At 33.1% G+C, this 26,210-nt stretch overlaps 2 protein-coding genes across 2 annotated transcripts; both read right to left on the bottom strand.

The window, feature by feature from the left end:
• Positions 1–5,812: 5,812 nt before the first annotated feature.
• LOC146994466 (uncharacterized) lies at positions 5,813–9,838 on the bottom strand. Its single transcript, XM_085826177.1, has 2 exons — positions 9,234–9,838; positions 5,813–8,532 (listed from the first exon to the last, which is right to left on the bottom strand). The coding sequence occupies exons 1-2, from the start codon at positions 9,387–9,389 to the stop codon at positions 7,549–7,551; spliced, it is 1,140 nt and encodes a 379-aa protein (XP_085682303.1). The 5' UTR covers positions 9,390–9,838; the 3' UTR covers positions 5,813–7,548.
• A 7,930-nt stretch (positions 9,839–17,768) lies between these two features.
• On the bottom strand, positions 17,769–19,852 carry LOC118190623 (52 kDa repressor of the inhibitor of the protein kinase-like). Its single transcript, XM_085826498.1, has 3 exons — positions 19,736–19,852; positions 18,859–18,966; positions 17,769–18,350 (listed from the first exon to the last, which is right to left on the bottom strand). Exons 1-3 carry the CDS (start codon positions 19,780–19,782, stop codon positions 18,152–18,154), a joined length of 354 nt encoding a protein of 117 aa, XP_085682624.1. The 5' UTR covers positions 19,783–19,852; the 3' UTR covers positions 17,769–18,151.
• Between the last annotated feature and the right edge of the window lie 6,358 nt (positions 19,853–26,210).

The following is a 26,210-nucleotide window of genomic DNA, read 5'->3' as shown; positions in this document are numbered from 1 at the left end:
TGAATAATGAGAGCGCCACTGAGGGAGTTAATTCCGAGAAGCACGGAACGTATCCCCCCCCCACCGCAGCCTGAGATTCCGGCAATTCACCTCAAAAGCAGCAAGAACTGGAAGACACAAGTGTCTTTCATGAGAGAAATTGCCCCAAATTTACGGAACATTCTGACTGGACCCTATCTCAAAATTTTTGTGCAGACAGAGCTGAAGTTCAGGGAGGTCACCCGCTGGATGAAGCAAGCCAGCATCCAGTTCAAAAGTTTCGACCTCAAGCAGGACCGGCCAGTCAAAATTGTTATCAGAGGCCTCCCTGTTGAAACAGACATCGGGATCATCAAAGAGGAAGTTGAGGCGATGGGGTTTAAAGTGCATCGCATTGTTCGGCTTACTCAGCCTGGCTCCAGACATCCAATGCCACTTGTTTATTTACAAGTTATCCCTCACCCCTTCCTCGATCATCTGTTTGCCGTCACTGACATGTGGGGCACAGAGATCAGCATTGAGCGTTACCGCGGCCGCAAGGGCCCTACTCAGTGCTTTCGGTGCCAGGGCTTTTTCCATTCTTCGGAATTCTGCACCCTTCCAATCCGTTGTGTTGTCCGTGCGCAATGGGGTCAGATGCTCTGGACCCCATTGCGCACGTGAGTGTACCAAAGGCTTAGACGTACCTGCCAATTGCTGCAACTGCGGTGGAGATCATCCTGCTTCTTATAAATCTTGTCCCCGCTACCCAGGTAACAAACGGGCTCGTGGTAAAAATTCCACGCAAGACTAGGGCAGCTGCACAGACAGCCCCCCGCAGGGTTCTTCTAAGCCCACAGCAACTGCTGAGACAAGATGTCCCATGCCTGCTCCCCCAAGCAACGTCAGTTCACCATCTTATGCACAGATGGTGAAGAACACCACCGAGCAGGGTTTCAAATCCACGAATCCAAGACTGCCGGTTGCAGAAGCCCCTGCAGCCCCAGCAGTGTCAGCCGAAGCAGAGTGTAGCAATGATTCAGACGATGTCTTTGCATCTACACTAGAATGCTTAATCGAAATCTTCCGCGACCCAGCGGTAGACAAGCATATTCTGCTTCTTGCCTTCAAAAAAGCAATGCCTAAACTCAGGCAAGCAGACGCTTTAATGAGGGCATTTTATATTTATGAAAGCTATGTTTAGCTTTCGACTTAATTCGGCATTTTTAGACCCATGTCTTCTGTTTTTCAGTGATGAACCTCTAGTAACGCCCGAAAATTCAATTTTATGAATGACAGTTCAAATACCACCAGAGAACTGACCATTTGCACGTGGAATGCCAATGGATTGGTACCTAAAATTCACGAAATTCGTGATTTTGTAGTAGAGCACGGTATTGACGTGTTTTAAGTCCAGGAGACTCGCCTTACCCCAGGGAATACTCCCAGAATTGGGAATTATGACATGCACTGGCAGGTTGTCACAGGGCAGATATCCCGGTGGTGGCACTGGTATCTATGTGAAGCATTCGTTAAAGCACCACATGATACCGTCCCCTGATTTAAATTTTTTGGAAGTGACAATTATCAAAATTTTCCTTCAAAATTCCTCTCCGCTGACAATAGTCTCAGCTTATCTACCTCCACGGTCTACAGCACGTGCAAGGCCAGCTTTTCCTGTCAGTGATTTTGATAAACTTTTGAGTGTTTTAAATCACCTAATTATTGCTGGTGATCTAAATTCACGCCATACCGCATGGTTTGTCCTAATAGGAACAGGTATGGTACTAGTCTAAATTCATGGTGCCAGAGTTACGATGTACAGATCATAGCTCCTACCCTCAAGACTTTTTACAGTGTAAGAGGGTCCCCTGCAGTTCTTGATCTGGCTGCCTTTTATAATATATTTTTTCAGCATGAGATAAAAGTGATTTAGGAATTGGACTCTGATCACTACCCCATCTTGATAACCCTAGATATTCAAAATAGATACTCAAAATTAGAGGAGCAAGTCTCAACAAATTGGGACGATTTTAGATTTATTTTGGAAAAAACTTCACTCCCTCCCATCAAAATTTCCAGCAATTCGGACTTTAACAGGCATATCAAAAGTTTGGAGTCTTTACTTAAAGAAGCGAGAGCTGCGGCTTCAAAACCACTTAAACACCCAGGTGCTAGGCTCCCACCTGAGACTAAATTCAAAATTAAGCAGCGGAACTACTTGCGAAAAATTTGGCAAAGGTCACGAGATCCAAATATCCGTGCCCAGTTTCGCAAGGTACAGAACGAGATAAGGACCGAAACCCGCTTATTAAAACAAGCGGAGTGAAAAGCATACATTGAGTCCCTAACGACTGAAGACAAATCGATTTGGCGCGCAGCTGCCCGATTACGCAAACATAAAGCACTCATTCCGCCCCTTCAAACGGCCGATGGCGCACAGATGGCCTACACTGACTCAGAAAAGGCTGATGTTATTGCTGACAGCCTTGCAACTCAATTCACACCAAATTACGACTCCTACTGTAACCGCTCGGTTACACAGGGGCGAATACAAGCGCGGGTTAAAGATTTTTTAACACAATCTATCACAATTAACTCAGACCAACGAACCCTACTGAAGTTATGGTTTTCATAGATAAGTTAAAACCTAACAAGGCACCGGGCATAGATTCTATTTCGAATCGCATGATCAAAAACTCCCCCCCCCCCAATGTTTATCGTTTGGATCACGGTACTTATAAATTTAATGCTCAGGAGAAGCTATTTCCCCGACTGTTGGAAAATTGCAGCAGTCCTCCCCATTTCAAAACCGGGACAAAATCTAAACTTACCCGTCAATTACAGACCCATAAGTCTGTTATTCTCTCTCTCAAAAATATATGAATTTGTCTTACTTAATCGCCTGAATGAATTCTGTCGGGATCAAAATTTATTGATCCCGAAACAATTCGGCTTCCGACCTAAACATTCCACAGTACACCAGTTACTCCGTGTAGTGGAATTCATTCATGAAGGCTTTCGTAAGCGAGAGAAAACTGGTATTGTCTATCTGGACGTGGCCAAAGCCTTTGACAGGACTTGGCATGACGGGATTATTTACAAGTTCATGCGGCTTGGTTTTTCGGCTCATCTCATTAATATTATTAACTCGTACTTGACCGGACGTAGTTTCCGCGTGCGAGTTAACCACGAATTCTCCTCTCCGCGCCCAATCTATGCTGGTGTAGCTCAAGGTAGCCTCCTTGGCCCTTCAATCTTTAACCTTTATGTAAATGATATTCCTAAGGCCCCCAAATATCGATCTTGCGTTATACGCAGACGACACACACATCATTTCACAACACTCCAACACCCTCCAGGTAATCTCCCTAGTTAGTTCCCTAGTTGCAGAGTTACCTTTCGACCTTAGAACTCTGGCTCGATCTGTGTAAAATCAAAATTAATGTCGCAAAATGTGCTGCCACTATGTTCATCCGAAGAAATATCCCAAGTATACCTAATTTAATGCTCTTCGGTGAACCCATTTCCTGGGTCTCTTCTTACAAATATCTAGGTGTTTTACTAGACTCAAAATTAACTTGCAGCCTCACATCCGCAAAATCATAGCGGGTGCGATAGCTGTCAAAACCGCCCTACGCCCCCTTTTAGCTATTAATAGCGACCTGTCAACGGATAACAAAATCTTGCTCTACAAATCAATTATTAGGCCTGTTCTTACATATGCGTGTCTCGTCTGGAGCCCATCTGCACTGACTAACAGAAAACATGTCCAAATTTTTCAATCTAAAATGCTTCGGCAAATTTTAAAAGCTCCGTGGTTCGTACGGAGCGAAGAGATTCATAATGACCTCAAAATTTTGCCCATTAATCGCCATATACAGCGACTTTCGGAAAAATTTTTCAAAAATATTCAACGTGTTGCAAATCCTGTGCTTCATATGCTACCCGTATACGATCAACACTTCCTTATAGAAGGAAGCCGGGACACTGGATTGTGACGTCACGCGTAGTCGTCTACGTCGAAACCCCTAGAGAGCAACGAAACAAAACAGGCTGCGCGCTAGTGCCGTACTTAACGTTGATTTCACTATTTGATATAGATACTTGGGTGGGATTTTATTCAGAGATTCAATTATATATAATGAATAATTTAATTACTTCAAAATTTAACACAATAAAATTTGACATAAATTTAAGAATTTTTTGTTTCTTATTTCTTGACTTTAATGAATTATACTTCCTTGTAGGTTTCACAGCAGCATTTAAAAAGTTAAAAATCAGCCATACTAACTCAAAAAAGGAATTTCTGACTTTTCCCTCTTAATTTAATATTGCTTTATATTTTTCTAATATTTATGAAAAAAACCCAAATTATCTGCATACAAACTATTACTTATCATTTCATTTTTCTTCCAATCAGCAATCTGTCTTTAAAAGAAAATGGTATAAAAATGCACTAAATTTTGTCTATAATATGCTATGTGTCTTGCAAGTTTCAAATAAATTAGTATATCAGAGGTTTGCTTAGCAAATAATTCAATGTGCAATTTAAAATTATTGCTTAAATCTGTAGAACCAATAATATTAGTTGTATATGTACTTAACTGTATTGTGTTAGTTATATAGCTGAACTTGAAAATAAAGATTCACAAGTGAAAAATAAAAAAATTTTATTTACAATTATATGCAAGCAGTCAGCATAACAACACAACACCTATGTTATAACATACAAATAAGTTAAAACCAGCTGATCTCTTTTTATCAATAAATTATTCAAACTTTCTTGTAAAAATTGAAGCAGAAATCTCATTAAGCATATTGCCATACTAAGAAATCTCATCAATTCTTATTTATTAACAGGTGTGAAAATTTCAAAACTGCTTCTATATTAATTGGGTCTCATCAGAAACAATAAGATGAGACTATGTGACTATTTAAATTTTGATACTGCAAGTTCAAGTTTCTATTCGTTAAATTTCAACCCATTTTGTCTGGCAATTACAAACATCGTTATTAACTTTTTACAACAGCCAATTAATAGTTTCAAAATGTATTACGATACTGCCATAATATGGATAAATATCGGGCAAACACTTGAGAAGACCGTCCATTACCATTTAAAACACTTCAGGTGCACAAATGATATTAAATTTTATACGATGGCTATTATTATTTATGAAGCATATAAAGATACATTCAACAGCAAATGGATGTCAGCATCACCAGTATATGTAAAAACATTTATTGATGTTGTGTAAAGGAAGTGATTATCAGTTAATGTTTCAAATATAGAAAATAATAAAAATGTTTTACCTATGCACCAGTATCCAATTTGAAAGTATCTGGTCACTACATGCAACACAATTTTGTTGTAATTTTTCCAAGCTAAAATCGTGATCTTCTAAGTTATCAGGCTTGTTTAATTTAAGCAAAGAATATATCAAAATGATTTGTCCAGAAAGCCACCAGTCTTAATTATGGGACACCGGTAATTTCAAAATGCACATGAAAATCACAGGTTTGTGAAATGAGTGCTCCTAATCAGAGACACCCTTTATTCAGCCAATTCCCAGAATAATAGTAGGAGTTATTACAAATCTGTTATTTTGTCGCCATGCTGAAACACATAACTGTTATCTTGATAAAGTAATTTATCATATGGTAACATGAAAATTATACTCAAATGATATAAGTAATGGCCACTTAAAGACACAACATAGACCCTTTTTTACACAACAACAAATTAAAGACAAGGAAATGAATTTTTCAATATTTTTAAGTGTAAAACAGTCAGTACATGCCCATATAAAAAATATAAATTATAATGACCCATTCTCAGTATAAAAGCAGCAGTTACCATAAACTTGTCATCTTGTAAGCATGCTGAAACACAACTTTTATCATGAGAAAGCATTTTACAGTATGTTAACACCAAATGATAACCACTTACTAAACATTAAGTGGTAGCCATTTAAATACAACCCAGATACCATTTTATGCAGCAAACACTCAACAGCACGAAAATGAATTTTTCAATATTATCATCTTTCAAGTGCTCTGAATATAAAACAGTCAGTGCATGTCCATATGAACAAAATTATAATGACCCATTCCCAGTATAATAGCAGCAGCTATTATAAACATACAATTTTCTAATCATGCTGGAAACATATAACTGTTACCTCGATAAAACATTTTACCATATGTTAACACAAAAATTATATCAAAATGATAAGAGTAGTGGCCACTTAAAACACACAATTTTATGCGATGACAAATTAAAGGCAAGGAAATTCCTTCTTCAATATTTCAAGTCATAGAGTGGATATATATATAAATATATTTATATACGTTTGGTGTGGCCGATTGCAACCAAAATACGAGGTGCACATATACATGTTATAGCAGTCCTATATACAAAATTTCAACGTTCTGAGGCTACTCGTTTTTGAGTTATGTGAGATATGTACGTACGCACGAACGTACGTACATACGTTCGTACAGAAGCCACGAAAAATTCTCTTCAGAATTAATTTTAGTTTAAGTTTTTTTAAGCAGTTTTATAATTTTTTTGAAGGAAAAGAGTATTTTATTCTGTCCTTACGTACAGATATGGTGCAAAAACATCATTAAATTGCATTTGATAGTGGTCAAAATGGATATTTTCGGTGAAATATGCTGCTTGAAACTTTTCGCGATTACAATACTTCCTTTTTACTTCGTACAAGGAAGTAAAAAGGACATGCCTTCTTCAATATTTCAAGTCATCTAAATATAAAACAGTCAGTATATGTTCATATCAACAAAATTATAATGACCCATTACCAGTATAACAGTGGCAGTTATTATATACATATCATTCGGTAAGCATGCTGAAACATAACTTTTATCAGGAGAAAGCATTTTACCATATGTCAACACCAAACTTATACCCAAATGATAAAAGTAGTGGCTGCGCTAAAACACAAACCGAGACACCTTTTTACGCAATGACAATTTAAAGGCAAGGAAATGCCTTCAATATTTCAAGTCATCTGAATGTTAAACAGTCAGTATCTGTCCATATCAACAAAAGTATAATGACCCATTACCAGTATAACAGTGGCAGTTATTATATACATATCATTTTGTACCCATGCTGAAACATATCACTTTTATCAGGAGAAAGCATTTTACCATATGTTAACACCCAACTTATATCCAAATGATAAAAGTAGTGGCCGCACTAAAACACAAACCGAGACACTTTTTTACGCGATGAGAAATTAAAAAAAGGACATGCCTTCTTCAATATTTCAAGTCATCTGAATGTAAAACAGTCAATATCTGTCCATATCAACAAAAGTATAATGACCCATTACCAGTATAACAGGGGCAGTTATTATATACATAACATTTTGTAAGCATTTTGAAACATATAACTGTTACTTTGATAAAGTATTTTATCATGTTAACACCAAAATTATACCCAAATGATAAAAGTAGTGGCCACATAAAAACATAACGCAGACACTTTTTTACACAACAAATTAAGGGCAAGGAAATGAATTTTTCAATATTTCAAGTCAATTATAATGATAAAGAATCTTACCATATGTTAACACATGAATTTAAATGCACTTCATCCATCATAATAATTACAGTTTTATCATTTTCTTCTAAATCCTTGCATCTTTGTTTAACATATCCTAAAAAGTCATCATTAAATTGCTCAGTAATAGGATTAAGAGAAAACATTGAACAAATTCTACGAATAGTACGTGGATGGGGAATAGAAATGTAACCTGAATGTCGTAAAAACTTGTATGCATGCGGTGAGATCGAGTTTAACAAACTGCAAAAAATAAGTAAATCTGGAGTATATCGATACTTCTCTTTCTTTACATTTAGTTTACTTACTTGCTCTGAAAGGAAGTTCAGTTCAGTTTCTTTTTCAGGTAACACTCTTTTCAATTCTGAAAGCATATCATCCACAATTTGTATAGAATTCTTAATATATTCTTCATTTTGTAAGTTATGAGACAGACTTTCAACTTCCTTTAGTACTTCTAGAAACATATTTACATTACTAATTTTTAGAGGGAAAACAAATTTACCAATAGATTTTATAGCGATGTTTTTAATATAAACACATACTGTTAAATCCTCATTTATTACTACCGATTTCTGAATTTCTGGAGCTGGGTCACTTAAAATATCAAGTAACATAGTTGAATTTTCAGTATGTACAGTTGTCCAAAATGTTTCTAAAATCTGATGTTCTAGGCAATTATTGAATTCAATTAAACTTTCAAATGATCGTTCATTATCATACCGTTCTTTCATTTTCAAACTTTCTTCTATCGCTTTCTCCAGGTATTTCTCTTCTAAACGAGCTTTCTTCTTTTCTGGTGACATTCTTGATACAGAATTTGATGACATGTAGGATGGGCCATCAGGGAACTGAGAAGGTATGCATCCTTTTTTCAAACGTGGCCTAGAAATTGGGGCTTTAATTAACTTCGCTGATTTCTCATCATACATTTCGATTTCTCGTATTATTTCATCTGATCGAAAATGTAATTCACATACCTATAAAAGAAAATATTCAAAAATCAACTTGTTGTGAGTACAAAAGTTAGATGCATGTTAATATTTAGTAACAGAAGTCAATAAGCCCTATGATTTAAATAAATAATTTGATACATAAATACGAATTAAAAAACCAGTAATATCATTTCAATTACGTGTATAATTTAAGTAATTTGTAAAATCTGGAATGCTCATCATAATGATTACAGCTTTATTTACATTTAAAGAAAATTATATATTTGAGATAATTGTTTACAACAAACACTGGTTACCAAATACAAATAATTACCTTGAATACATCATACCAAACTTTCATATATCATTACAAAAATTTTAAAATGAAACCTATTATGATTACTTAGTAGTTCCTTGTCATATAAATTATGATAAATTTGGAATAACTACAGAATCTGCCTGCACAGTATACTAGAAAGCATTTACAAATTATTGGCATTTATGTAACTACTAAATTTAGAATTATTCCTGTTATATGGAACTTTATTTCATTCATAAAACTTTGAAGGAAAATATTTTTTTTGAAATGATTAAAACAGGCAAGATTAAAATCTTTCAAACATAAAACTTCTTACCCACAGATCAAAATCTAATATCGTAAGCATAAACATCACATACCTATCAATAAAAGTAATAAAAAAATGTAAAGATACAAAACATAAAAAATGCAGTAAAATTGAACTTACTCTGGTATGTTTAGTAGGTTGAAAGCCATCTTTTCTTCGTAGACTCCTTATCCATTTCATCCGGAGTTCAGTCTCATTTGGAAACTTGAATAAAGCCACTTTTGGTCCGTTTTTATAATTACCACGACATGTGGCTACAGCACATTTATGAGGCATCGTATGAAATTATAAAAGCACGAGACAATATAAAAACTCTGTCGCTAACGCAAATAACCGCTCCACGTTCGTCGCTCTTGGCTCGAATCTCTAGGGGAAAAGAAGGCAAGCTCTCGTAGACACAATGTAAACCAGTTGGCTCGCCCTCAGGCAAATTTCGAATCCAAGTCAGTATGCGGTGAAGCAAACACGCAGGGTGTAGTCGAGGCGGAAAATCGATCTTACTTTAAACGCTCGTGAAGCAGAAAGCGTAAATCTTTTATTTGATAATTAGCTTTTACTATTTTTTTTTTTTTTTTTGAAAATTTTGCTTTGCAGTATATGATTTTTTTATTTTACATCCACTTTTTTCGTTTGATAATTATTCATATTAATACTTAAATATTTCATAAATGGTTACTATTAGTTTAATACTTCGTTTAATTACGGCTTTAAAATATGATTTAATTTTAAATGCCATGTAGTACGTATGTACACAATTTAATAAATGTAACGTTTGTTATTGCACATGACAGAATTACTGAGATATGGCAAAGCACACAAAGGCTATATATTTAATAGTCTGAAATACATATCAACCGTTAGCAATTTTAAAATAAATAAATGATGCACTCTTCAATACAATTTTATTAAAGATTTTTGCTTATTCAGCTTGAAAGAAATAAAGACAACACATATAAATTAAGATATTAAAAAATTTAGTTACACAAAATTTCATACTAAGATACACAATTATCAAATCACTATGACATAATATATAACAAGCAAATGTATGATTTTTCATACAATCGCTGATAAAATCTTTTTCCCTCTTTTGTTTCAAATAAGTTTTCTCTGAGCTAACTTTTAAAGATATATCAATTAACACAGTATAACAATAATTAGATGACATTATTTTCGTGTTTTTAAGAATAATACATTTTAAAATTTTATTGTAATTTATGTGTTTTATTAGAAATTCTTTTTTCTACTATTTAAACAAAAAATTTGGTAAAATATTCATAAATTTTTGTTTTAGAGATATATAAAATTTTAGATTTATCATACAGAAAAAATAGCAAAGACAAAAAAAGGAGAGAAACCATTAAAGCTATGCTAAGAATGTATACTAACATACATTCTTAGCATAGCTTTAATGGCAGAAACTACAACAATAATATATCTTTTAGAAATCAAATTATTCTGAAATTTAAATACTTAGATCTCACACAGGTCATATTTCTGTAAATTAGTAATTTTCATAAAATAATAAATTCTGTAATACCCAATGTTTAGGAGCACATATTAGAGATTAAGAGATAATAGTTAAAAAATAACTTCTATATAATAACAAACAATCTATGTTAGTTCTTTAAGAAACATTCAATATCTGACTGAAAATTTTAGATTCAGTCAATATTGTTTTGGAAACAATCTGAATTTGTCACTTATGGCTACTAAAAACAGTTTTGAGAGAATGTGAAAATTTTGGGATTATTTTCCATATTAAATTCATTGTTTGCTTTCCCCCCAAAAAAGGAGGGGGTGGCAAATTTGAAAAGAAAATATATGATTCAGAAGTCAAACAACAAAAATCAGCGTTAATTCACAAAATTTTCACAGGACTAGTTTCGATGGTTTTACCGAACCATCATCTTCAGCTGCAAAACCGCAAATGAACAAGATAGGCAATAATTATTTCCTATCTTGTTCATTTGCGGTTTTGCAGCTGAAGATGATGGTTCGGTAAAACCATCGAAACTAGTCCTGTGAAAATTTTGTGAATTAACGCTGATTTTTGTTGTTTGACTTCTGAATCAGTATTTATTCGGCGTGTTATTGTGTCTTAATTAAGAAAATATATTTTACAAAAAGAAAAGCAAACTAAATCATTCTATACCAATGATAATAATGCATGATGTTAAAGCACCATTATTCAATGCTTACAGCAATGCTGCAAATTTTCATAAAAATGTCAATAAATATATCTTTTAACGTGCTGAATGCAGGAATCTTAAAACTGCACATTTGTAAGAGTATGAGAAAAATCATCAACTGAGGGGTCTGAGCAGTATAATGCATTTCCATTCATCAAATCACAAATAAAAGCATCTACGTGGAAAACAATATCTTAATATATTATCCATAAAAAATGGCTTGGTATGCATTTTGTATTAAGATAATTTTCAAATGATTTGCATAACTAGTAAAAGAAGGAAATTTTTATTATAAAATCTCAAATAATGGAATCTTTTTGTATAGAATGAGATACTGTAGCAATAAATTTCCTATTATGCACTTCACAAAGTATTTCATATTGAAAGGAAAAGAAGTAAGATATGTGATAAGATTATTCTTTGTTTACCAATCCTAAAATGTAACTTAAAAACTATCTGAAAACCTCTGCACATTTTTATATTAGTTCAAAGTTTCATCATGCTTTAGAATTTGTGAGAAATACTGCTTAAGATAATTCTAACTTTATAAGGTAATAAGCCAATGGTTATTTATAATTTATTCAGTGATTAATTTAGCAGTTTTAAAAGAACACATGAAGCGGTGTAACAATAATTAAAATACTACATTTCCAAAGAAGACATACAAATATTACTTTCAAATCACTGCATAGTAGGTGCCACTTAATGTGATCATGTTTTTTCATATCTATTTTCATAATATTAGCAGAATAATAACATTAATTTTAAAAAAGCACTTCAGAATGAAAATGGAATTTAACTAATTTAATTAAAAAATATCAAGAACACAAGTATTTTCACAGCATTTTAATTAGAAAATGCAAAAATGTGTTTGTGAACTGCTCATAATGTTCCTGGATATTATTTTACTGCTTCTGTACACGTAATCTTAAAATTAAAAATGCATCTTTTGTTTGAAGACTGCCAGTGTAAAATTAAGCAAAAATGCAACCATTATTTGCCATCAGTGTTTTCAGGATTTTTTTTTGGGGGGGGAGTGGCTTCTGAAAAAGAAAGGACTTATGTGTGATTGTTCTTAAAATCAATAGAGTTCCTCATAGGATACGTCAAACTAAAGTTGTTGTTTTTTTAAACCTGATTTTAAATAAATGACTAAAGTTGAAATCAAGGTGTTTGGAAACCTAATCTCACACTTCGCAACATTTCCGTGTCACCTGACAATTTTTTAAAATCTATTTTAATCTAATTTGGCAATGTTAAATTTTAAAAATCCATTCTGTATGAATCTGGACATATTAACTAAATTGTTGATCACAATAAACAATATTAACTGAATTGTTGATCACGATAAACAAAGTATTTTCCAAGTTTTCATATACAAATGAGTGAGACTTCACCACATCGATGACAATATCCAATTAATAACATTAACCATGACCACAATAAGCAGCGTCTACTGTATTCTTTTAAGTTACATAATGCACTTTTTTATCTCTCTATACTTTGTATATAGCTATAACAGAATTTTTTTCACATGTAAATTAAAAAAAAAAATAAACATTGTTATTGTCAAAATTTATTAGCATAACACAGCTCAATGCATAGTGGAACCTCAGGTTCCAAATATGTTTCACGATGAACAAATTTCCTAACCAAAAAAAAGAACTGTCTCGAAAGACAAACATACAAGCTATCAATAAATGAATTTCCTACATGTTTTGAGGTCACTTCTAACAAAAATGAGCAGTTTTAATATTCTCTATTATTCAATTTTCATGGACAAAGCCTTGTAATACATAACTAATGAAACAATGAATTCAATCTAGAAGAAATTATTACCAGAGATTTTGAAGAAGTTGACAGTTAAGGATTTTTCTGTTTCTACATAATGCCTAAATCCTTTGACGCGCGGTGGCCGTGCCCTGAAACCACCAATTTTGGAATTTTTTTTTTTCTTCTTTCCGAAATTTTTGAATGAAAATTGATTTATTACTGATCTTTTACCAGAGAGTTTTCTCTGACCTCAACACACTTGCTCCCCAAGCTAGTATTGTGATTTTATAAATTATTTCCTGTGGTTTAAATTTAATGTAAATATACTTTGCTATAATAAAAATTGAAATCCCTTAAAGTTTTATTTAAATTAAAAATATTTTCTGAATATTTTGGGATGAAATATGAATAAAATAAGTATGAATGGGAAACGAATGATCCGTACCAAAGCCAAAAAGACCAAGCCCTCCCCATTAACATAAAAAACCACAAACGTCATCTGATGAAAAGAAACTAAATAACACTGGACATATACCAGTGAAATTTAGATCCAGGCAGTGTATACTTTGTAACACAAGGAAGAAACCTCATAGAAGATACATGTGTGAAACATGGAATGTGAGTCTATGCATGTACCAAAAAGACAAAACATGCTTTGAACAGTGTCACAAATTTTTTTTTTCTTTGAAATTTAACAACAAAAACACTGATTATTTTTTTAATCCTTATTTTACTGAGTTTTTTTACTCATTTAGCCAAACGTCCTTATTATGTAGGTACTTATATTTTCACTGCTACAGAAAAATTACATAAATGTTTATTTTTTTAATTTTTCTGATGATTTACCTTGTAAAATAATGTTAAAAAATTATATATAATGCAATTCTTACATACTTTTTTTTTTTTTTTCTTAAATTCGTAATTTTCTATTAATTCAGGATATTTGTTAAGTTTGCGGGAGTATAATGGAAAAGTAATCCTTTTTTCTATCAGCAAGATTTATTTCTATTTCATTTTAAAGATTAATAACAATATTTCTTCCCTTTTCATTTCTCATTATCTTGTAATTATATCACCAACTCTTTTTAATACATGTATATTTCTCTACTACTGAACTAGTTTCTTTCTAGTTTAGATTTAATGATTTGCACTGGTTTTTCAATTGTAAACTGGTGCAAATGTTACCAATGCAAAAGTTTAAAATCTGCAATCATCTGAGGCGAAGGAATGAATCAATAATATATTTTACAGAAGTTCCTAAAGGAGAATTAGGTTTGGTTTACAAAGATTTCAGATGACCTCTAGGAACAAACTATATTCGTTAACTGAGGTTTCACTGTACTTACAGACAATTTAGATACTGAAGTTACATTTGAAGATACACACATAAATCCAAATTTCATATATATACATAAATAGAAATTTCATATATATACAGAGAGAGAGAGAATTAAATTACATGAACTTTTGTAAAATTCAACAAATTACATTACATTACAAAAACATTAAAATCCAACAAATAGTAATATAGCAAAAATACAAAATCAAAAACTTCTCACACATACTCCTTACATTAATATATTTTTCTTACAAATAATACATATAATATATACAAATAAGACTTTTTAGTGTAATTTAATAATTTTTTTCTTTCCTCTACGTCTGTTTTTCAAGCTGTTATTTATACTTTTCAGCTTATAATATATCATAAGCTGAGCATATGAACTGACAATATATTCCCACATTTTTACTGCATGGTAATGGCATGTAAGCCATTCATGATCAATTAGTTTCAGTTGGGATATAATTTTGGATTTCACATCTTTTTGGCTACATATTTTATCAAACAAAGTTACAAATTTTTTACCCATCTCACAAACAGTAAATGTAAACTGTTGTGAGGGGTAACACAATCCATTTTTCACTACATCAAATTCTTTAAAATACAAAAAGTAAGTGTGTTCACCCAAAGATTTATCAACAAGAAGAATATTCTTACATAAAGTGCAAGGAAATTGCTTCAATGCCCTTCCAGCAATATATCCAGCAACATAAGCTGCTGAATTTTGTGAAAATACATCATATGATGTACTTGCAATACAAGCACTAGTATCAGAATTTTCATTTGCTACCAATAAGGGATCATCAAAGTCAATTTCCACATCATTTACATCACTGCCATTTCCAGGCTCAGTGTTATCGATAACTGTCAGCAACTCTGTAGGTATCAAAACTGTATCGTTATCAGGTTCACAGTTTGATAGCTTACTTGTGCTTATGATATTCTGTGCCATTAGTATTCTCATCCTCTGTTGAAAATCATATGCACTTGGATGGTCATTATTTCCACCTCTGCGTCTAACAACAGAGAAAAAATTTTCCAAGGCATCTTGGGTGAAACGACACATTAATACAAATGGTACATCTTCCAACAGAACTGGAATTAACTGCTGAACTGCTGATAGTGTTAATTTCCAGCCAAATATACTTGGGAAAGATATTTTTTTTTCTGTTTGAAATTCAATGCCTTTGATGAAATCCATCTTTTCCTTCCAGGTTTTTAAGTGAATCAATGACTTGGTAACTCCTGCAAGAAAAGGATTAGAGTGCTTAAGTGTTCTACTGTTCAAACTGTCAAATAAAATATTTATGTTTGAACAGAAATCTGCTGTAAGACTAGCCGATGCGGGTAAGCCATTTAGTGCACTAAGGTAACACAGGCCTGAAGCCACAGAATGACTGAAGACTTGAGCTGCTAATTTTACACTCATAGCGCTAAGGCAATCCACATTTACATGGCGGTCTGTTAATTTCGGAACACATCTGTGAGGCATTTTACGATCAAATTCCCACAAAGATACAATGTGGTTCCAACTAGCAATTTTGCCACCCTGAAATTTAACATCATACTTTCTAAAATTATTTCGCAAGCACTTCAAAAGGTGAGGCACATCAAAAAGTGTGAATACCTTTTTGTCTTGACATATAATATATGGTCTTTCTTCTGTGACTTTCATAAATTTTTTGTAACAAACTACATTGTTTGCACCACCATCACAAACAACAGCCACAGGTATCAAACCACAATCAAATAATTTTGATAGGGCTTCCATGACCAAAGTACACAACATAAAACCTGGAGTAGTGTGAGAAGAAAAAAAATAGCCAATGACCTGTTTCCACTTTTTACACAGCCCACGGACCATAAAAACAAGACCATGAGTTGCATATTCGGGAAACATTTTTAGTTCAGTGTAGGAACCATAATTTTCAAATCCAACAATGTAATCACTTTTCTTATCATAAGATAAGCTTTGCTTTAAAGTGATTTCATCGAAGGATAAGATGCAATACCTGTCATGGATTTTCAGTTTGCTAGCAACTAATTTTATGGCATTGAGCACAGCAACTGAACATCCAGGTTCCATTTTTATACCAGATACAGCTTTTAATAATGTAGGCTTGCTGGGCAAATGCAAAAAAGCCTTCAGTGTATTATATGATTTTGGACTACTAAGATAGATCTGAAGGCACAAATTTTTATCCATCAGTGACCATCTTCGTCCGTATTTTGACACATTTGATGCTTTTATTTGTGATTTTATAAAAGTGAAAACTACAGAACTAACTAACGAGCTAATCAGCTGGAGCGCCTTTTCGACTCCAGCTTTGTTTGCTTTCCTTTTTGCTGAATGTTTTCGTTTTAAATATGCCAGCTTATGACTTAACTGCCTTATTTTTAAAGATTTTGGTGTTAAATTTTTGTTGCATTTTAATCTTTTTGGCGTCTCGGTGATATTATTTAGTTCTATGGAGTGCTGGTGTGAACCAAGTTCTAGAGAGCCAGAATCTGTTTGTGAAGTGCCAGAATCTGTTTCTGCCAAAGGACTTGAATTATCATCGATATTGATTGCATGCTGCTGCAATTTCAAGCACAACTTCATAGACAGCTGATGAACATTTACAACTCTGTTGTTTCTGGACAGCTCATCAGCTAGGAAGGAAAAAGAAAATTTATATATATATAACAAGACTAATGCATAATAATTCATAATATAATCATTATCAATTAATTATTTTATGAATATTTCATCTCTAAACAAATAAATATTTAACTAACCTTTAACACGGTTTGACATTTAGTTTTAAGAAAAGAAGTTTTGGTTAATCTTCGGATTATGGTAACTTGGCGATTTTTTGGCGACCAACCCTGCTAGTTGTTTTTTTTTTTTTTTTGGACGCCATTTTGTTTTGACAAAGTAAAGGCTTTTTTTTTTTTTTTTTTTCTTTTTCACTACTCAACATTTTTTTCCAACAATTTGCTAGCCGAATTACGCTTATGCTAGAACTTTTATGGAACAAAAGTGCTTAATCATCATGAAGATTAGGTGCGAAATTGGGAGAAAGTGCAGAATCGCCCACTGCTTGCAGCGTTAAGAATTGCACATACACGGTATCATCCATGTATACGTCGATCTATTTTGACTTTAAAAAAATCTCAGAATTGCACAAAAATGGCATTGCGTACACTCTTGACTTTATCCATTTACATTGCTAAAGTCCTAGCTAGTAAACTTTATCGCCTTACCAAAATGTCGCCAAACTACCAGTTAGCATATTCCAAAGATTAGCCGAAGTTTTAATTTTATTTTTAATTATCGTTAATTTCATTTATCCTGATTTTGTAAATCTGATTCAAAGCCTAAAATTATACTTTGCGTAAATATATTCTGCTATATCATATTCTAAGAACATTCTGCTATATCCATAAAGGATTTACTAAGGAAAATTTAATGGATTTTAAAAAAGGGTTACTTTACATTCTCTCATACCAAAATTGACTATGTAAGAAACAGCAGAAGAGTCCTTTCATAATAAATAAGTTATATTATTTATGTAAACAAATGAAATTTCTGTGGGAGATTAAACTAAATTATCCTTCAGAAAAAGATTTATCACTCTTTTTAAAGACAGCAGACTACTCTCTTTCTAAGATAACATAGTAAGTTGTTGATCAGTACAATATATAAGAGGTTAAATTTTTAAAAATTTTTGAAATATATAAACTTGAAATTAATGCATACCTGTTTCACCAAATTTTGTTGGTTTAGCACTCGAATGCAAAAAATGCTTCTTAGTTGTGGAATATGCATTGTCTTCAAAATGTGCGGAACAAAGACGACTTCGATATAAAAGAGAAGGTGGCTTCTTTAATATTTCCTTGTCACGTCCAATCAAGTAAATTCTACATGCTTCAAGCCATTGTGCTGATCTATAAAGGTTAAAACAACATGAAATTTACACCTACTTTACACAGGGAACACTAGTTTTAAGCATTCATTTAAAATGTAACTTATTACTGTGCAAAACAAATACATATTTTAGTTTTTCCAGAAATTTGACATGTAGATAACATTTAAGTACTAATTTATGTACAAAATAATTAATATTTATGCATTTTACTCAAACTAATGTTACATTTTTAAGCATTCTGCTTATGAAAAAATTCATTTTAGCTGATGCATATATTCAACTAATGCTTCTACGATTTTGTAATATTTACATAAATATTTTATTACTATTGTATATATAATTAGGCTAAACAGATAAGGCAACATTGAATATCACACAAAGTATGTTAATGAATATAACGTTTTCATTTGAAAAGGAATAATTTTTTTAAATAACAGAAAGTTAAAAAAATTTCTTCATCTGTCATACTGTACTTATTTTCATGCATTTTAAATACTTATAACTTAAAATAAAAATAAAATTTTTACCTCTCTGGATTTTTAGGAAAACGAAAGAATTTTCTTTCAGGAAAATACCAAGAATTGGCATTACACACCACACAACGCACATAAGCCTTTGGTGAAGGATCATTTAACCTAAATGAATTATTATTATAAAGATTTAAATCACATCAGTACAGAATATATAAAAATTGAATATAAAAATAAAATATGGATATTTAATAATTAATTTACAGAATACATTTAAGTTGCAAGGTTGAAATAAAATAAAAAAGAGCCAATGAATATCATGACACCAGAATTATGCAGCTAATTTACTTTAATAATTTTATTTTTAAAACTGGAAAAATTATTAAAAAATAATTAAAAATTGGGATAATATTGCAGTTCTTAGTAGCAAAAAAATGATATCTGTGAATAGTTTATTATAAAGATTCTTTGATTATAAATAATGCTCAATGTATAGAATTAGAAAATATCATGAACTAAAAAATTGATACCTGGTTAAACGAAAATAGAAGAAGTTGCAATATACATTACATATAACTGCAGGAAAGATCGGATATGAAGAACTGAAATAATTTTCATTAGCAATCATAGTAAATCATCCATGATTGCTTGATTTTATCCTCGCAATTATATACAAATATACTAATTTTGCGTAAGAAGCTTTGATAGAGATTTTTCGAAATACTTCTGATTTCTTTAACAGTAGGAATTATAATTTTTCAATAAAATGTTCCAATGAAACTTTTAACTTTTTTAATGCCAACTTAATTAATAATCGTTCATTACATGATATTTGATTACCATCCCATGTTATGGAATGGATTTGAACATAACTCTGGTAATTAAAAAATAATTCTACTATGAAAAGGTATAAGAATTAAATATTTTTACGTACCTTTCACACGCAGGATCACTAGAGCGTGATTCATTATTTTTTTCCATTTCCAAATGTTCAAAATTGCTGAAATCCTCGTGCTTAGCGTTCAATATGGCGCGCTATGACGACTTCTACGATATTGTTGACAAACTCTCTGGCTCTAGCGCGCATGCGTGAATGAATTTCAGAGAACCTGAATTTACGCCTGTAAAGTTGTCAAAAAAGACACATTTTAGACTCAGTTTTTCTCCGTGGCGTTGCTGTGCAGTCGAAGCTTGACTTCTTCTCACTATAGCTTCTTTGGCTCAACTACGGGCTTTGATTTTGTTTGAAGGAGCGAGGTGAGTCAGAGACGACTACCTGTGACGTCAGAGCTTCCCCTCGCTTCAGTGTCCCGGCTTCCTTCTATAAGGAGGTGTTGATACGATCCTGCTGTTGCTTCTTCCCGGAAAAGGCCCAGAGCGGTTCTTAACCAGGAATACTCAGCTCTCCCATTTAAACGGGCTAGATATGAACACACTGACAGCCATGTGAATAACTACCTCTCGTTCCTTAACACCCCCCCCCCGCCTCTAAAGTTCTTTAATGCACACAGCATTAACCTTATAAAGTTACTTTAAGAAGAAACATTACAGTCAAATAGGACTGATTTAAAATATTTTAACTTATCAATTGACTTAAACTGAAAAAGATTTTTAATTAAAGCTTCTTTCTTCCTTTAAAAGGGAACTTTCTCAGGCGTTTAACCAGCGTCATTTTAGGCCTTTAAATACCGCACTGAATAGCGGTCAAAAATGAAACTTCTCCCTCCCAGCTAATCACTAGCAGAACTACTTTTTCGACTTGTAAACAGGTTCCCCCCTTCCCTCCCACCCCAAAGAACGCGCAAAATTAACGCAAATTAATTTTTCTAGTCTAAATTTTATGGCTGACCCTATCTAAATTATTCTGGCTCTTTTTCGGCGCAAAATTAAGACCTTCTGAGTTTTTTGCCTTTTTTTGACTCAGTGTGAAGGCACTTATTCCAAGTCATTCGGCTTTTCAAAATTTTTACCCTATTTTACAATCCCCTCTTTTTGATGATTTAATTTCCTTTGAAGATGTGGAGGTAAAGGCGTAATTGCCTATGAACTCCGTAACTTGCACTTCCTTGATCCTTTGTTTAATTTCTAGTGTGCTCGGGCTTCAGGGGATAGCACCGCCCTCCGGACTCTGCGTTCTTGCTCTGGTTGGTAGACACGCCTACTTCTCATGACTGACACCTCCCTCTACGCCTGCCATGCTTTGGGCTTTTTTCATCACCTCAATACCACAGTTTCCACTTCAGAATTTTTTAAAGTCATGTGCTTATTAACAACTCAGCAATAATTTGTTTTGATTGATTAATTGATTCACATTCTGGTATTTTTAAACACCGTCTATTTTGAGTATTTTGAGACTGCAGATTTACAGCGCTTCGACCACCATCTCTGAAGTCTGTTTCATATTTCCATATAAATGAAACTCAATGTTTCGTTTATAAGATGCACCATGGACACCTACTATTGAAACATACTGAATATTTCTTTTTCATGGCAGTATTCATAATTATGGACTTTTTATTACATTGCTATCACTTCAAACAAATGCTATTATTACTTACTTTTTACCGGGACAGGGGCCCAGGAGTGCCTTCAGAGTTCGCTTGTGGTGTCCTGTGGCTACATAGGAACAGACACTGCCTTCAGAGCTCTGCACACCATTTGCACACATCTACTTTTCAGAAATTCCACTGTAGGTCGTTTGTTAGCCTTTGTTATTTGGTCTCAACAAGAAAGAGAGTTTTTGTCACTATTTTGGTAGCCGTGGGACGATTGCAGTAAATTTTAGAAAATTAAAATATATGTGTATCCGCCCGGAGGCGTGAATCGAGGAGGTGGGTAGTCATGCGATTTAGTTAAAGTTCATGAGACAGCAATTATAGGTAATACAAAGACATAGCCATTTTTCGTCACGTGATAGTGTAGAGACTCTCTTGTAGATTACTCTTGTTTGGTCAAAAATACACAGTAAAGTAAAATTTCCATTTCTGATAAATAAACTGAAAAATTTCAGTTGCACTTGTAACACCTGACACTGTGGGATGGTTCAGGAGGCGTATCCTGATAAATTATGGTAATATTTTCAAAAATCAGATTTTGATTGAGTTTGTATACTCAATGTTACCTTATATAATTACACTTAAGATGCAAATAGTAAAATAATTAAATAAAAGATAATAATATTAAAAGCAACAGAAATTCAATGATGGGTTGTAAATCATATATCGGGAAAAACTGAGTATAATTCTTCTTTCTGATTGTTCTGAAATGTATAATTTTGTAATGAGGTTTCAAACCATAAGTTGCTGGAAAATACTTTGTTCAACTTCTAATATATTTCATATGAAAACCACTAAAATAAAAAATAAAAAAATTCAGTGAAAGGTCATCCGAATGTTGTACTTACATTAGCCAACAATAAATTTAATTTCAAGTTTTACAACCCTAAGCTTAACAGAAGAGTAACTCTACCCATACACTTCCCCATCGAGTGACAATAAGTAGAGCGTTCGCTGGCTCATTCAGCCTCTCTCTAGCTCTTGGGGCGAGAGGGGCTACATTTTAAGACAGTAGTCGGTAGGATAATCGGCCGGCCGATAAAGTAACCTGCATTTTAATATTTCACTTGTTTCATTAATTATCATTTCTAGTGGTTGCTATTAGATGTTACGTCATTGTATTGATTACATGGACTTTATAAGAAATAGACTAAACCAAATGCGTTTTCTCCTTTGTCTGAAGCGTTCCCGGCTGTCACCTTGATCACATCCCGAGGAGTAGGGACGACTTGCAGAAATTGAACAGTGGTTGCCTATTGCAGCGTGTCAAGAAAAAGCTGGTTCTAGCGCCTCATTTCACAAATTAGAATTTTACCATATTTTTATTTTTGAGATTGAGATTGATTTTTAAAAATTTAGCATATTTATCAAGCATTATTAATGTTCCAAATAATTATGAAGCTATTGCATGCTATCAGGGCTGGATATTTTTTTAGCTTTTCGTATGTGCTGTAAGGAAATTTGTAACTACTTTTAGAAAATAATATTTTAAATCTGAACTAATAGGAAATTTCAAACAAGCAATTTTCTCTTGCAATTTTTATACTTTTTATTGGTGTAAATAAGTAAAATATACTAAAATATTTAAAAACGAATTTTTGAAAGTTTTGTTTAAAATTCTAAATTTTGCTGCTTTTTTAAAATTAATTATGAGTATTATAACACAATTTCTATGAAGGAATTTTATTTCAATTATATTTCATAATACATCGTAGTGATAAGCACGTGTGACATCTTAATTTTAATACATTTAATTCTAATATTAAAATTGTATTTAACCGTAATAATTAATTTTGCTTGTATTTTATAGTGATTATTTTTTAAATTTTATTTTTAGTTCTGAAAGAGATTTTTTTATTTACTGTTAATTTAATTTATTAACCCAAAGCGGCAGTAGCCTAGAAAGGCTGTTAATTTCGAAGTGGCATTTTGCGCTGTTTTACTATAAGTGTCTGTGTCTCCTTGCAAATTGTTGTTACCAAATATTATTGCTCTGTATTATATTTAAAGAAATTAAGTAATGTAGAATCTGCATGAATACATGTATGTTTCTTGCACTGTGACAAAAACGAGGGTATCTAGAGCGATCAAATTTTGAATAATGTAATCCTCCAACCGAACATGGGCAGACGGCCGAATTTCGAATTTGTTTTAATCTATTTCATATTTTGTAAAACTTTAACGAATTTTTGATTAACAAACTCAACGAGTTCAGAGAGAGTACTGTACGGAAAATAACAGTTTTATCTCCAGTGCGGAAATTCTAAAGATATGCTGTTTTCAAATGTATGTTGTTTATGGGCGACGAACATAATATTAAGTAAATATAGGTAACACACAAAACGCAAAAAAAAAGGTTCCTTTTGGGTGTAATATAAAATCTGAATGCTTCTGGATTTTATTTTATCTTTTTTCCCCCCTTCATTACATTCAGAAATTTTATGCTCCGAATTTTATAAATTACTAAAATAAATATTCCACTTTAATGTTAATAAGTTAATGATGAGATAATCAAATAAATGATTGTTTTTTTAATATTATTATAGTTTTGAAAATCACTGCCAGAAAATGGTCATTAAATTTAAAAAAAAAAAAAAAAAAATCAGATCTTGCTTAATTTTACTTTATTTATTTCAAAGCATCACATGCTATCAATCTTATTTAATTTTACTTTATTTTTACGCAAAATTAAGTTAATAAATTTTGTGCTTAGTGTTTTTACCGTTTTACCAAAGTAAAGATACACAAATTACGCGTGAAAAATTTGCACGAAATGCAGTAAAAAGTGCTTTAATGAGATATATTAAATCTTATTTGGAAAAAACTGTGGCTTTCATAATCTCATCACTATACAACGTATCAGATTTAATAATTAAACACAGTTATGTAATACAAACGCCATAGGTTTCAGTGTTAAAGCAAACCAGATCGTCCCTACTCTTTCTTGCCGACATGTCGGTGATGCGCACCCCGCACACTGGGTTGGTCTATCTCTTATAAGGTCCATGTTAGTAAGGTAATTGTTCTCTTCCCCTCACGTGGCATGGCTTATTTCCTTCCCCCTGGCTTCACTTTCTTCATACTGCAATAGCAGATACGCCATTTCCATGTATTCTAACCTCCTTGACGAGTATAATCAATTCACAAAGCCCAGTAACACTGCAAACAAGATCCCACCACTTGTGATCCCTCAACCAAACATCAGCTGGAAAGAGCTGCATAAGGACATAAAAGAAAATCTAAAAATCAACAAAATTGAAGGTAAAATGGAAGGTGAAAACCTTGTAATAAAAACCTTTACTTCAGACGACTATCGTAAGGTTCAGAGCGAACTTGAAAACGTGGAAATTCCTTTCCATACTTTCGTAATTAACTCCGACAAAAGTATTCGTCTTATTATCAAAGGACTAACCACAGAGCTTAGCGCTGATGAGGTTAAAGAAGAAATTGTAGCCCAGCAAGTTCCAATAAAAAAATGCAGACAACTTCAACGCATCCGCGATGGAGCTATCCAAACAGTACCTGTATATTATATTGAAGTACCTAAAACACCGGAAGGAAAAAAGATATACCAACTACGCACAATTATGGACATGCGTTTCAGGCTTGTACCCTACAAATCGAAACCACGGCCTACACAGTGCTTCAACTGTCAGCGCTATGGTCATACACAAAGTGCCTGCCATAACACGGCACGCTGTTTTCGGTGTTCTGGCACTCACAAATCTACTCAATGCCCTAACAGGCTTGCTATCAACTATACGCCTAAATGCATTTTGTGCCTTGGCCCGCACGCAGCCAACAGTGAAGATTGTCCTCAACGACATGAGAAAACTAATAATTATCCCAATCCACCCAAAATGAACTTTAAAACCTCAGAAAATGACTTCCCTGCTATAACTCCGACTTCTAACTCAAATAATAGTCACTCAGAAACTTGGATTACTAACATGCAATCAGGAAAAAGTAACACTCAAGCCAACAATCAATCATATGCTTCGGCCACTATCAGCAAGAATTTTACCAAGTCCAGAGTCCCTACTGTCAATAGTAATGTTAAACCCAGATCTATAGAAGAATTGCAGCTATTCTTAACCAACCTATTTAAGATTTATCAATGATATAACCAAACGGAAGCAATGGCGGATCGAATAAGTATGGCTCTAGAAGCCCTAAAGATATTTTCCCAATACAACAGTGTATAGTACACCCAGTACTAGAAATAATTACAATTTGAAGCATATCAAATATGCCAAATTTATGTTTTACAACTGCAAATGGGCCCAAAAGACAATCTATAGAAATTAAGGATTACATCAACAATCATAGCATTGATATAGTACTGCTCAATGAGACTCATCTTAGAACCTCTGACTCATTTAAAATGGCTATTTTGACTGTTTCCGTTTCAATAGAACTAGAAATAGAGGAGGCGGCACAGCTATCCTGACAAAGAGATACCTTAAATGCATAGAATATCCTTTACCCAGTTTCAACAGTATTGAGGCCTGCGCCTGTATCTTCACAAGTAAAAATGTCGACTTTCTTCTCATTTCAGTGTACAAACCTCCCTCCACTTCTCTTGATGTCCAAGATCTAGAAACAATCCGTAAACTAAACTATTCTACAATAATAGCAGGAAACCTCAACTATAAACACTGCAAATGGCACTCGCTCAGCAACAATAATGATGGAATTCAACTAAATACCTACATTCTCCCCCACAATATAGCTGTCCATACACCCAAAGAGCCTACAAGAATACCTACCACCACATACGGATCTCCTGATGTCTTAGACATACTCATACCATGAATATACAACAAACACCTTATTTATACGTCAATAATGACT

Source organism: Stegodyphus dumicola, chromosome 11 (genome assembly GCF_044657685.1).
Source record: "Stegodyphus dumicola isolate Sdum_Otavi_A_Nest chromosome 11, ASM4465768v1".
Taxonomy (NCBI): Eukaryota; Metazoa; Arthropoda; class Arachnida; order Araneae; family Eresidae; genus Stegodyphus; species Stegodyphus dumicola.
The sequence above is the reverse complement of the archived record's forward strand: the minus strand, read 5'-3'. Positions and strand labels throughout refer to the sequence as shown.